At 41.8% G+C, this 12635-nt stretch overlaps 1 protein-coding gene across 2 annotated transcripts; it reads right to left on the reverse strand.

Annotated features, from left to right (window-relative positions):
- Nucleotides 1-143: 143 nt before the first annotated feature.
- Nucleotides 144-12536, reverse strand: zgc:66472 (uncharacterized protein LOC327494 homolog). 2 transcript variants are annotated; one of them, XM_063219187.1, is made up of 8 exons: nucleotides 11366-12536; nucleotides 7251-7640; nucleotides 5694-5772; nucleotides 5185-5481; nucleotides 4163-4816; nucleotides 3985-4055; nucleotides 2714-2757; nucleotides 144-2111 (listed from the first exon to the last, which is right to left on the reverse strand). In XM_063219187.1, the coding sequence occupies exons 1-8, from the start codon at nucleotides 11579-11581 to the stop codon at nucleotides 2075-2077; spliced, it is 1788 nt and encodes a 595-aa protein (XP_063075257.1). In that variant the 5' UTR covers nucleotides 11582-12536; the 3' UTR covers nucleotides 144-2074. The 2 variants fall into 2 exon arrangements, with proteins under 2 accessions (XP_063075257.1, XP_063075256.1); XM_063219186.1 differs by having other exon boundaries at nucleotides 5038-5481.
- Between the last annotated feature and the right edge of the window lie 99 nt (nucleotides 12537-12635).

A 12635-nucleotide genomic window follows, 5' to 3' on the forward strand; every position in this document is an offset into this window, starting at 1 on the left:
GCTGTTATGAATGTGTTATGCAGTAACACGTCACGTAAAGTGTTACCCAATTTAGTAGTAGCAGTAGTATATCTACTGCTATGGTTCCTGATTTTGTCCCATTATCAACATACTGTGATTGAAATTAAAGAATAAATTCCTGGTCTGATAACAAAACATAGCTTTTTTATTACATGTGTGTTCATGTTTTAACAGTGTAAGACATTGTTTGAAAAAAAAAACAAAGAGCGCAAAGGTTATGCACATGTAGGCACTAAAACAATCTATTCTAAAGGCCTGATCTTTGCACATAAAAAATTAGTATAAAGAGGTAATTTGATGTCGGCAAATACACAGCCTAGCCACACACAAAAATGTCATCACCACAAAAAAATGTTTGCACACTAATATGAATTGCTTCAATAAACGTCTGCAATGTCTGGACTGGAATTACGTATTTCCATCTAGCCTTGTATCGGGATCTTGAATTGTTGATGGTACACTATAAACACTGTGGAAAGCCTTTTTTATTTTTCATGTATCCTTCATTTATCTAGAACTGTCCCATTGAGACTGGGAGTCTCTTCTGCCAGGGAGTCCTGGTCTTCCAGCACATCCCAAAGATTTTAATGAGGTTGAGCTCTGGACTGTGTGGTGGCCAATGCATGTGTAAATAGAAATGCACTCAGAGAGTGCAGACCTCCGCCAAGGAAGCTGTTTAATAGACTCTGCCCTGATGAAGGCCACTCCTTGGCCGAAACATGTTGGCGTTTTTAACTTTTCTACTATGATTTAGCCATTTAATAAAGCTATTTTAACTTTTTTGGGAAGAGTGCCTTGGATACCTCGTTTCTTTGGCTTCCATTTTTTGACCAAAGAGCACCTTCAGACTACCAACCAAAAACATTGTAGCCCTCCAAACTTTTCCTATTGTTCCTGTTTGATAGGCCACTTGACTATGTTACTACACCCTAAATGTATTTTATACATGTATACATCTTTCTGTCTTGTCTTTGTGGAGTTAGAAACTAGAATGTGAAAATTGTCCCCATTCCACAGTGGTAAATCCTGGATTCGGACCATCTCCAAGCAGTAATCACTTGCTCCTTAAGTCATTTCCAACAACTCCACTAAATTTCATCCAAATCAGTCCGTACTTCTTGAGTAATCCTGCTGACAGACAAACCAAAGCAACTGAAAACATTACCTACTCTTTAGCACCCTAAACCCCTCTGGTGCAATGACTTGCTTCTCATTTCTTTTACAACTACCTATGTCAGAAGACAGATCCTGGGGGTCATGTTAAAGAGATTTAGTCTGTTTAAGAAGGATCAAAATCATGGGCATCAGCAACTTTTGGTATTATAACTAGGTTCAGCTACAATATGTGTTCAAAGGAATACAGCAGACAGCATAGGCCTAGTGAATGAACAGACAATTCCACTAATCTTTTTTTCTTTCCTGATGGAACTGTAATATTCCAACATGACAATAACAAGACTTATTGGGCTGAAATTTGAAAGCATGGTTCAGGGAGCATTAAACATCCTTTTTACACATGGATTGGCCACCACAGAGTCCAGACTTTACACATCGTTCAGGCTCTACCATTAATACAAGATTGTGATTAAAACTTAATACAACACTGGAAGGGAATAAATCCAGACAGACAATGTAGAAGTTTCTTGAAACAATACACCACCGATTCTGTGGCGTAAGCAACGCTAAAGGCGATACAACAACATATTAGTGTGTGTGACGATTATTTGTATGGCGACGGTTCTTTTTTGGCCACACTGTGTATCAATTTGGCATCTAAAGAGGTATTTGTAAAAGCATTTTAAAGAGGCAGTTTAGACAAAGATTGTATATGAAAAATCTACAATCATGTAATAAATGAGAACTGTGGTCCTTTTTCCTATCACATCATCAAGTACATTCTATATTATAAAAAATAAAAGGTTCCAGTTGTCTAAATCTACTAAATAGTAAATTGTTTAACATACAATGTCAGCAGCAATCTTGTAACATAAAATACATTCAGAATCAGTGAATAGCACCACAGATGTCAGCTGAGCGTCACTCATGTACTTCTCTATGCTGGCTCCCAGGAGTTTCTCCATTTTGCACCACTGAAAAACAAGTGCAACATGAGTCATGACAAATGCATAATTACAAGGGCTGTAACGATACACTCAACTCACAATTCAGTTCCCATCAGTATTTTTGACCTACGTCTCGATACACCCCATAATTTTTTAAATCTATGAAGACTATGATAGTGTCTAAGTAGAATAGGTCACACAAGCCTCCTAAATATAAAATATATAAACATTTTAAAAACAGTAATGATGATGATTTGAAGCACCATCACATCATATCATGTGGCTGTTTTCTAGACTGAAAGGTAACAAAACTTTAAAGGGGTGCATCACGATACTGCCTTATTGCATTACGATACAGTATCTTGGCTGTGTGTATCGTGATTTCTGGGTTCGTTACAATATTATTACAGCTGTGATAATTACCGTTATATTACTTTTATGTTCTTACACTCCAGGCATTCTTAGTATTTAAACTTGCACCATAACGAAAAGAACACTCATGCTTAAACTGTTTAAAATCCTACGTTACAGGGCAAAAACCACATTGTCACAGCTATACTACCCATCATTTCAACAGATAGTATGCATGAATTGTATGGAAGATGCATCACACGCAATACTATACGTACCATGAGGAACAGGGCAGCCATTTCACTCGCACCTCCTTTTCACCCTGTAGAGACATGCGCAAAAATAAAACATGAAAGTTTGGTAACACTTTATTTTAGGGATACATCTATTAGCACTAATACATACAATGTGCCTGTATAGGTAACTTGTAAGGCATGTACAAAGCAAAATCAAACATTTGTTAGGCATGTATTCGCAAATGTCTTGTTCATGCACAATAAGGGATTTATTACCAACTTAACCTTAGTAAGGACCTAGTAGGCCTTAGCATTTGCTTAGTACATGCCTTACAAGTTACTTATGCAGGCATTAAAGTGGTAGTTCGCTATTTTAGACATTAAGCCTTGTTTGTGTGACTTCTGGGGTGAAGTAGAGATGTTCTCATCACAATTTTGACATTTGGTGCTGAACGGAGCATTTGGGTATTCAAGACTGCAGCCCCCCCACCTTTACATTGACTCCAATGAAGCACTCAAGCAATCGATCATAAAATGGCATTAAACTTTCGTTTGCAGAGACATGAAACTCACCGAGTGGTCAGAGGTGGGTAGCGATACGTTGGCTCGAAAATCACTGCGAAATACGCTTTAAGAGAAGATATATTCATTATTGTCCGTCTTCATTGATTGTATGGGTTTGACTAGTATTACTCCGCGCGACCGGAAATGGGGGTGCGTTTGTTTACGTTACTATCTATGGTTTGTATGCAAGCTGTAGTTTTTGTAGCCAGTCCCGCTCAAAGATAGCCGTTCTACCTCGCTCCTTGATGTCTACATAAACAACACACTATCGCTACCTACTGGCTGGATGTCTACTGCTATTCAACGGCGTCTGGGGAAAAATAGGTCCGCCAAATGCTAAACAACAGTTAGAAGGCATATTTCGCTGCAATTTTCGGGTCAATTTATCGCTGTCTACCACTGACCACACGGTGAGTTCCATGTCTTCTCAAACAAAAGTTTAATGCCATTTTATAATAGATTGCTTGAGTGCTCTATTGGAGTCAATGTAAAGGTGGGGGGCTGCAGTCTTGGATACCCAAATGCTCCGTTCAGCACCAAATGTCAAAATTGTGATGAGAACATCTCTACTTCACCCCAGAAGTCACACAAACAGGGCTTAATGTCTAAAATAGCGAACTACCACTTTAACATTGTATGTATTAGTGCTTATAGATGTATCCCTAAAATAAAGTGTTACCTAAAGTTTTGCACTGGATGTTCATTTAGTAAGCAAGTCACTAATATTCTGCAAAAACTTTTTCACTTACATCTTCTGCAGTTCTTTTCTTGATGATTTTTTCGACAGGATGTAGGGCACCGTTGACATCATGTTTACACTCTGAAATAAAACAAGAAGGCTGTATGAGAATCTAGAAGTACTCCTCACACACACACTTAATACAAGCAATAACCAAAAATTGACAATAGTCCTAATTTTAAATTCACCTGCTTCTATCACTCTTCGTCTTTTCCTGGGAATCTCCTCACTCGTCAGTTCAAAACTTCTTCTTGATACATCATCCTCTCCCTGGAGATCTGTCCGCTCATCAGCTTTAGATTTCATGTCAGACGAGCCCCCTTTAATCCCACCTTCAGGCAGCAAATCATTTGGAGTCTCCTCTGCGACAGAGTCAGCTGGTTTCTGCTGCAAGGATCTTGCGTCCACAATTGCGAAGCTAGTATCCAGTTTCTCAGAAGTGTCCTCAGCTCCGCTCTGGGTGCTTGACGTGGCTGTGCAGCTCCTGAGTGGAAGATTTGGTGACGACGACGGTGATGGGGTCCATCCTGCCGAGCGACCACGGCGCCTTGCAACAGGAGATGCTGCCTGGTCAGATTCCGGAACAGCGCTGGCTTCAATATCCTGCACTGCAGCGGCTGACGGCTCCAAGGACATACTGGAGCTCAGTTCTTCAGGACCAGCAGAGGCTGTTGTCTGCAGGTTCATCTGCGGAGGCTGCTGCACGAGGGACAGTTGCTTTTCTGCCGACTCGACTTGATCACCGAGGAGACCTCCATTCATGCTGTTGAGGAGGTCATCAAACTGTACAGAAGGGCGGACGCCTGAGGGGTTGTTTGGCGCACCCAAAGACTCCAGGCATTCTTTTTTTTGGCCAGGAGAAAGAAAAAAAAGGGAGTTATCATATGCCATAAAGGGAGCCTAGTCATTTCAGGACTCATGCAAGTCAATATCCGCACATCCTACAATAATGAAGTTTTACAGATGTTTTACCAACTAAGAAAGTTCTTACTCCAAAAGGCATTATTTGTCTTTGTCACATTGCTTATCTCTGTAAGACAAGATCTTCAGACAAGATACTTACGCATTTTAAACATTTGCCAAGTAGGAAAGTCTTTAAGATGCACCCTTATTTTTCTATATTTTGCACGTGGTTCATCTTGAGTTTGGAGGACCTGAGCAGGGCTTGTGATCTGTTGTGGGGGTGAAAAGGGGGTGAAGTTCTCCCTACCAGGAGGTCGGCCATGCTGCTGAGGCAGCGGGGGCAGGTCAGCCTGGTCTGACTCTGAAGTGGGGCAGAAATCTGGATCCTCAATGCTGTCCTCCATCTCCTCCTCCTCCTCCTCCTCCTCCTCGTCCTCCTCTTCTTCCCATTCACTATGGTGCTGTTCTGCTGTGGTAGTGGCAGCTCTTGCCCGCAGGTTCATCTGATGGGGCTGCCGGTCCCCTGCAGCCTCTGCTGACCTCACTGGAGAAGTCAGCAGCTCCTGCTGCTCGTCTGTCACACTGCTCAACATTATCTGGTACTCTTTGGCGACCCACAGGAAGAAAAAAACAAAACACAAAACAAATGAAATATTTAAATATATATATATATATATATTTTTTTTTTTTATTTAATATTAAAATATTTCGAGGTGCAAGAGATTAGTGTTCATTTGTCTCCTTCGAAACGCAACTCATTCACAGGAAACACTACATGAAGTACGAGAGTATTGGCATTGTTGTGATGATTCTTACCATATGGCTGCACTGCTGGCTCCATATTCACTTGGTTCTCTACTTTCACCATCGTACACGCCAGGGATAGTTCCATGGCCTGTGAAATCGAATTGAATTCAAATGATAAATAAATGCATTATAAATGCATTATTATGAATTGCATGTAAAAGTTATACAAAGAGTAGAGACCATTTTCTCTCGCACATGAAATAAAAAGGGGCACATTTCCACAGATGGTGACTCAACAATTTAATGCAGTTCCAGTCACTCATCTGGCATTGCACCCCATTACGTTGAACTTCGGCTTTTTTTCGCACACCTCAGCTGGCAGGTGCGTCGGAGATGGCACCATGGGTTACTCAGCAATAGTTCAAAGAAACTCCCGCACACTGACCATTTCGCTGTTCTTTCTTTAATAAACGACGTTTCGGTACTAGACCTTCATCCGGGCCGGATGAAGGTCTAGTACCGAAACGTCCTTTATTAAAGAAAGAACAGCGAAATGGTCAGTGTGCGGGAGTTTCTTTGAACTATTGCACCCCATTAGAAAGACTTCAAGGGAGCCAGAAATAGTTTGAAAACAGTTCGGAGAAAAAAAGCAGAAAAAGTGTCAATGCATCGTTCCTTGCCATATTAATGAGGCGCCATTGTTGTCTGAATCAAACAGACACTACTCTGCTACGCGTCACATAAATGAAAATTCCAGCTGCAATCCTACGTGTTTAGTCCTAGTCCATCCCCTCGGGTTGATTCCCAAGGGCAGTGGTTCTCAACATTTTTTTGAACAAACGCCCCCTTGACCTCATCATAAGCCTACCAAAGCCCCTTGACATTCATAACCCTGCCAATGACCCCCTTTGTATTGAAAATCAAAACAGACTATGCCCCCCAATGGTAACTAAGCCCCACCCCCACTCAGTTGTATCCTTCTCAATGCCCCCCCCTAGAGCTCCCCAACGCCCCCTGGGGGGCTGTAGCACCCCCGTTGAGAAACACTGCCCTAGAGGTATGGGTGGAGCTTGGTGGAACTGCTTTCATCGGTCAAGACTCAGGTAACTGGTGTGTGTAGTGTAAAGAAATCCCGCACACTGTCCATTCCACCAACAAACTTTAATACAATGTTTCGGTCATTCGACCTTCTTCAGGTAAAGTTACAAACACAATTCAAATTCAGGTTCAGGTTTGAATTGTGTTTGTAACTTTACCTGAAGAAGGTCGGATGACCGAAACGTTGTATTAAAGTTTGTTGGTGGAATGGACAGTGTGCGGGATTTCTTTACACTTGAATGACAAGCCCACTGGGATGACATCCTACGCAACTGCCCAACTACAGAGGTGTGCAAAAGCGTCTTTGTTGACCTGGTGTGTGTAGAAAGTATATTGAAAAATGTCAAACACCATTTTCTGGTACACATAGGTGCTCGTTTACAAACATTTGTGTTGTGAGGAGGGGCAAGATGCTACACAGCCAACCGTGTGAGCTCATTTTTTGACCAACGGCAGTTTTCAACAATCAGAGGTTGGACAGTGCGCAGCCAGGGATTGTTTACAAACGGTAGACCCATGTATACATACCTCAGTTTTCTCTGGAGCAGGTTGCCTGTGGGCCAGTGCATTATGCAACGGCTCCTGTTGTTCCCCAACTTGATCACTGGGCCGATGCTGATCCTGATGTGCATTTGGAGCACACGGCTGCTCCCGTTCCTCCAATCTCTGTGTGAGGGTTTCCACTTGTTTTCTTGTTTTCATCAACTCGTTTTCTGTGTCCATGTAGATGTGGTCAAATATGGAAACAATTTCTGAGGTGGTTTTCACCATCAGAGACTCCATGAGGGCCAGTATCTTGGTCCTGAACTGGACGAGCTTGGCCGGAGGTTCGGGTTTCGTTGGTTTTGGTTGCGGGGGGACTTGCAGGGGGACTTGCAGGTCTTGCAGGTTGTGACACTGGTTTTCATACTGTTTACACTGAAAAGACACGTGACAAATGACAAGAGGACATTGTTATTTCCTGCAGTAGGATAACTCCTCTTAGCTTTCGCCAGATTGTTTGATGGAGTCAACAGTCGCCTTTCGCCCAGGCTACGGTAACATGAGGGCAAGGGGCAAGCGTGTCTAAGGCAAAACACAACTCCACAATTTGGTAAAAGCACAACTATTGTTCATCAATATAAGCTACTGGTAACTAGTCATAGTAACAGCCGATTGTATTCTCACCAAATACACACAACCCTGTCATCACGTTGCAGTGCTCACAGACATGAATGAGCATACCGCAATCATTTGAAACTAGACACACACAGAGAGCGCAGACCTCCACCAAGGAAGCTGCTAGATAGAACATTAGACTATGTGTTGCACCCTGTCTTTCTGCCTTCTTTTTGTGGAGGTAGAAACTGAAATGTTTTGCCCTCTCCCGGAATTCAATTTGTGGTCACTAGGGGCGTCTAGATTTATAGGCCAGCAATGGTGAAGAATCTTTAACAGACCGACGTGAACGAAAGCATAACCTCCTTGGCAGAGGTAATCAGGCAACACATGTATGCAGGGTATCAACAGGTTCGACCAAGTGAAAATTAAGACATTTTAATACCCTTTTCTAAATAAATGAAGACCAACCTGTAAGATCATATACAAGAAAGTACAGCTTAACATCCAATTGGATGTTTTACACTACTAGTTAACATCCCCTAAAAATGACAATGCCTAATTGCATTAAAGATGATTACATTACACATCAAATGCTTTGTCCTTGTCTGCTTTGGTCTGTTTGCTTGGTTGGGTTTAGTTTTCATTTTGTCTGATTTGTTCCTAACACAGTGTAGTTGTGAATAAATAAATAATAATAAAAAAATAACTGCATTGCAAAAACTGCAGTTTCACTGTACTGCTAGTATAGTTAAAGACAGAATGCAATGGTTTTGACACAAAAACACTGCAATCCTGCAAACATTTTTCCGATCTTCTAGCGTCGTTTATGGTGAGCCTGGCCAAATTGTTGCCTCATTTTCCTGGTCTTAGCTGATAGGAGTGGCACCAAATGTGGTTTTCTGCTGCTGTAGCCCATTTGCCTCAAGATTTGATGTGCTGTGTAATCTGGGATTTTCTTATGCAAACCTCGGTTGTAATGAGTGGTTATCTAACTTAATGTTGCCTTTGTATCAGCTCCAAGCAGTCTGGCCATTATCCTCAGACCTCTGCCATCAACAAGGCATTTTTTGTCTTTTTCGCACCATTGTTTGTAAACCCTAGAAATGGTAATGTGTAAATATCCCAGTAGATCAGTCTTTTCAGAAATATTCAAATCAAGCCTTTCATCACCAATAGCCATGCCATGTTCAAAGTCATTTATATAGCCTTTCTTTCCCATTATGATACCCGGTTTGAACTGCATAAGATCATCTCGACCATGTCTACATGCACAAATGCAGAGTTGCCCCCCATGTGATCGGCTGATCAGAAGTTTGCCTCAATGAACATTTGTAACAGGTGTTCCTAATGAAGTGGCCGGTGAGTGCAAATCACCAATTGAGCCAAAACTGGCTGTTTGAAAAGTTGTGTCAGAGACGAGCTAAATGCATTACAATAGAGAATCTTTGCTTGTGTCCCTTGATGATTGGTACCATGCACTGCACATTGTGCGTCAGCAGGTGGCGACAAAGCGTAAGTACAATAAGTAAGAATAATGTAGGCCTACCATGGGCAGACGTAAAATTCTCTCATAGGCCTATTTCATGCAGACGCAGTTACAAACACAATAATAGTTTTACGGATTCTATTATAAACCTTGCATGTGCACAATCAGTTTCAAAAGCAGCAAAGGCTCAGCCACAACAACGGCGAATAAACAGAAAACAAGTAAGCCTACTTCGAACAAAGTCCTGTGCTGTCGCATGGCGAAAAACAGACACGGGCGTGGAGTTGCTCGTTTTTTTGGTTTTGTTTTGTTTTTTCCACGACTGACTTTTTGTCATTATAGTAGTTGCTGCCACCAACTCATTTTTAAGCATTGGGTTAGACTAAATGCTGCAACTCAACACATTATCTTGATTAATCTTCCAGCAAGAAAATGGTTGAACTAGCTCCCATATTACCTCGGCCTCCGGAGTAGTCGTAGAGCCGCACACACCTTGGATGCTAGGTTGAGCAGAGCAAAACATTCTGAGCTGCCTCTGCTGAGCTTTCGCGTAGGCAACATGTTTTGAGCTGAGCATATGGGAATCCAGCGCCTTCCTCCCCATCGTGCTTAGCTTAAAAATTTTACAGCACAACGCGCAGATGGCCACGCGGGTATCTGTGGGTACAGCCCTGAGCCACAAGGAATATTTCGGGTCTTCCAGCCATTTCGGACTAAACCTGCACTTTCCCATCTCTCCGAACAGATGTTAGTTAACATACACAGACCTATGAACATTCAACTCCGCCAGTCTAACAACGACGGGTGCTCGTAAAGTCCAAGCAATGGTTGCGCGAAGGTTCTCGCGCCACGCGTGGCTACCCCACCCCCATTCACACACGGTTCAACAAATAGTCTAGGTGACGGTTCATCTCTAAATTTGCCTAAGCACATGTAAGGCATTTAGATTGAAATGTTAAGACAAAATAAGACTTTTCAAGGCCTTATTTGACCAAATGAAAAGTAATACAATTTAAGACATTTCAAGGACGGGTCCGCGGCCAGCTGTGTTCTTCATAGTTTTCTGCAGTGTATTTAAATGGCATACATGTTAAATTTTGTCCTTTTTCTTTTCATAGTTTATTTCTAAAATGTATGCTGGCCATCGTAATCTTTTCCAGGAATATTCACGAGGTGCTGGCCACATAGAAAACACCATTGCGACATTCTCCCCACCACGTTTAAGTGTGCAGCACGCCCACATTCCATTTTCCCCGCTGCTGCGCGCGCTGGAATTTTGTTTTGATCTTGTAGCAGCACATGCATGCAGTTGGGTGGGTGCAATTATGTTTAGCCAGCCCTATGTATATTTAATTCGATATTATTTCATGCATTCCCCTCGGGATCATTAAACCACTGCCCTTGGAGACTATATAGGAATACTACCTCCAATGTTCTCTGATGCTTTCGTTTGAGGTGCTTGATCATGGCCGTCGTGCTGCTGTGAAAAGCCATATCTGCTTTGCAGTGCACACATTGCACTATATTTTCAGTCCTGCTACGTGTGAAATGGTCCCAAACTAAGGACGTTTTTCTTGTTTGCCTCCTGGCGCCGTTATTTGCCGCCATCGTTACGCATGGAAGGTTTTTAAGTGAACAACTTGCCCCTTGGATATCCTGTCTGAAGTGTCCGCTAGTTATAAACATCCGGGTAAACGACGTGCAAAGGTATCTCCTCTATGGCACAATACAAAGGAACACTCGCTGTGGTCTAGTTCTACCACAGCCCTTCTAAGTGGTTCAACACACCAGAGGTCCGACAATTCAATAGCCCTTGGTGTTCTGTGAGAATTTCATCAATAAGTCCATTACTGGCACAGACATGAGACTGAAATTATGGTTCTAATGTCAGACGATGTTAATTAGCCTACATTTTAGTGTTCTGATTTCCATGCTTAAATACATTTTGAAATGTCAGAATGTTGCATAGTAGCAGTAGCCTACAGCATGCATATTATTTTCAAAGAATGGCCGGATAACCAACAATTGTTAACTGTCTTTCCAAATAGTCGCCCACCTTCATCCGTCTAAAAAGTTCTGGGTGTCTGTCGCGCAGATGGGACATTAAATTGGTGGTGTTCCCTCCTTTTGCCGCGATTCTCCTTCCACATGTTTTGCAGATAGGATGGCGATCTTCAACCAGCCGTCCAGTGGCATCTTTCCTATACCCAAAGAATTCCCACACTTCTGATTTCCTCTTGGCCGGTCTATACAGCTCAATCGGCGCAGACATACTTTCCTACAACGAGCAATTTCAACACGCTTGTTGATATAATTAACTGCAAAACATTGCCAGACCTCCTTCAGACACGCATGCGTAATAACTCGCCACTTCCTTTTCCGGTCAACAGGAGGACCATAAAAGGAATATGATGATGGGAATATGTGAGTTCGACCTCTATTCTAATTTCTCTGGTTCGACATGTTTCAGGTCAGGTCAGAGCATAGAACTGGATCTAGTTGGTTAACATTCACATGGAACTCAAAATCGTGTATCATGAATATCCATAAAACACAAAGATGCATGTACCATTTCCTTTTACCCTGGCCTACTACATGCTGCTTCTCCCTGGAGTAGAAGCACACTGGCCTTCTGATTAGAAAGAAACAATTACTTACTGTATTGTTCTAGGCCTACATGTCGCAGTGTCCCCTGTTTACGGGAAAGCTTTATTTTTTTTTAAGTCTCAACTTTATTTTCATGTCATGTAGCCTATTATTGTTTGATTTTACCATTATTTCTTCACATGCAGAATTAGGCCCTGAAAACACTGGTTGGTTTGTTGGGTGATGTCATGAGTGTTTCTATGTTGTAGTAAAAAAAAGGTCTTACGACACACTCAATTGGGAGTCCACCATGCCCAAGGGCCAAAGCCAAGAGACTGCAAGTGCGACCTCCTCGAGGACATTTATACATGTGGATGTGTGGACGCACTATGCGGAGGATGTGCACTATGCATTCTGTTCTGTCTTGTACCCCCCCTCCAAAAATAAATAAATATAATAAACAAATTATAATAAATAAATAAACAACCCACTATCATTTTGTTTATACAAATTCAGTATTTGTATTTGCACTACAACTTTTTTACATAGCCTAATATCATTTAAAATATACACACACCTTAATACATAATTCACCACTGCACATTAAGTGTTTTTTCCCTTTCTTTTTGTCTTTCTTCTTACATATAATTCTGACACATATTATGTCCACTGTTAGCTGATGAATGACTTCTTTCCATCGACATATCCTGGAACACAAGAAGATATAACCGTTAGATAAT

The sequence above is a fragment of the Engraulis encrasicolus genome, chromosome 16 (assembly GCF_034702125.1).
Source record: "Engraulis encrasicolus isolate BLACKSEA-1 chromosome 16, IST_EnEncr_1.0, whole genome shotgun sequence".
Taxonomy (NCBI): Eukaryota; Metazoa; Chordata; class Actinopteri; order Clupeiformes; family Engraulidae; genus Engraulis; species Engraulis encrasicolus.

Bases quoted from the DNA above. Each gene is read 5' to 3' on its own strand.
- zgc:66472 (XM_063219186.1), bottom strand. From the start codon at position 11,581: ATGTCTGCGCCGATTGAGCTGTATAGACCGGCCAAGAGGAAATCAGAA. The intron at 7,641-11,365 runs GTGGGCGACTAT...GTGTCTTTTCAG, and splicing joins AACTTTTTAGACGGATGAAG to TGTAAACAGTATGAAAACCA. The intron at 4,056-4,162 runs GTGAATTTAAAA...GTTTTATTTCAG, and splicing joins ACGAAGAGTGATAGAAGCAG to AGTGTAAACATGATGTCAAC.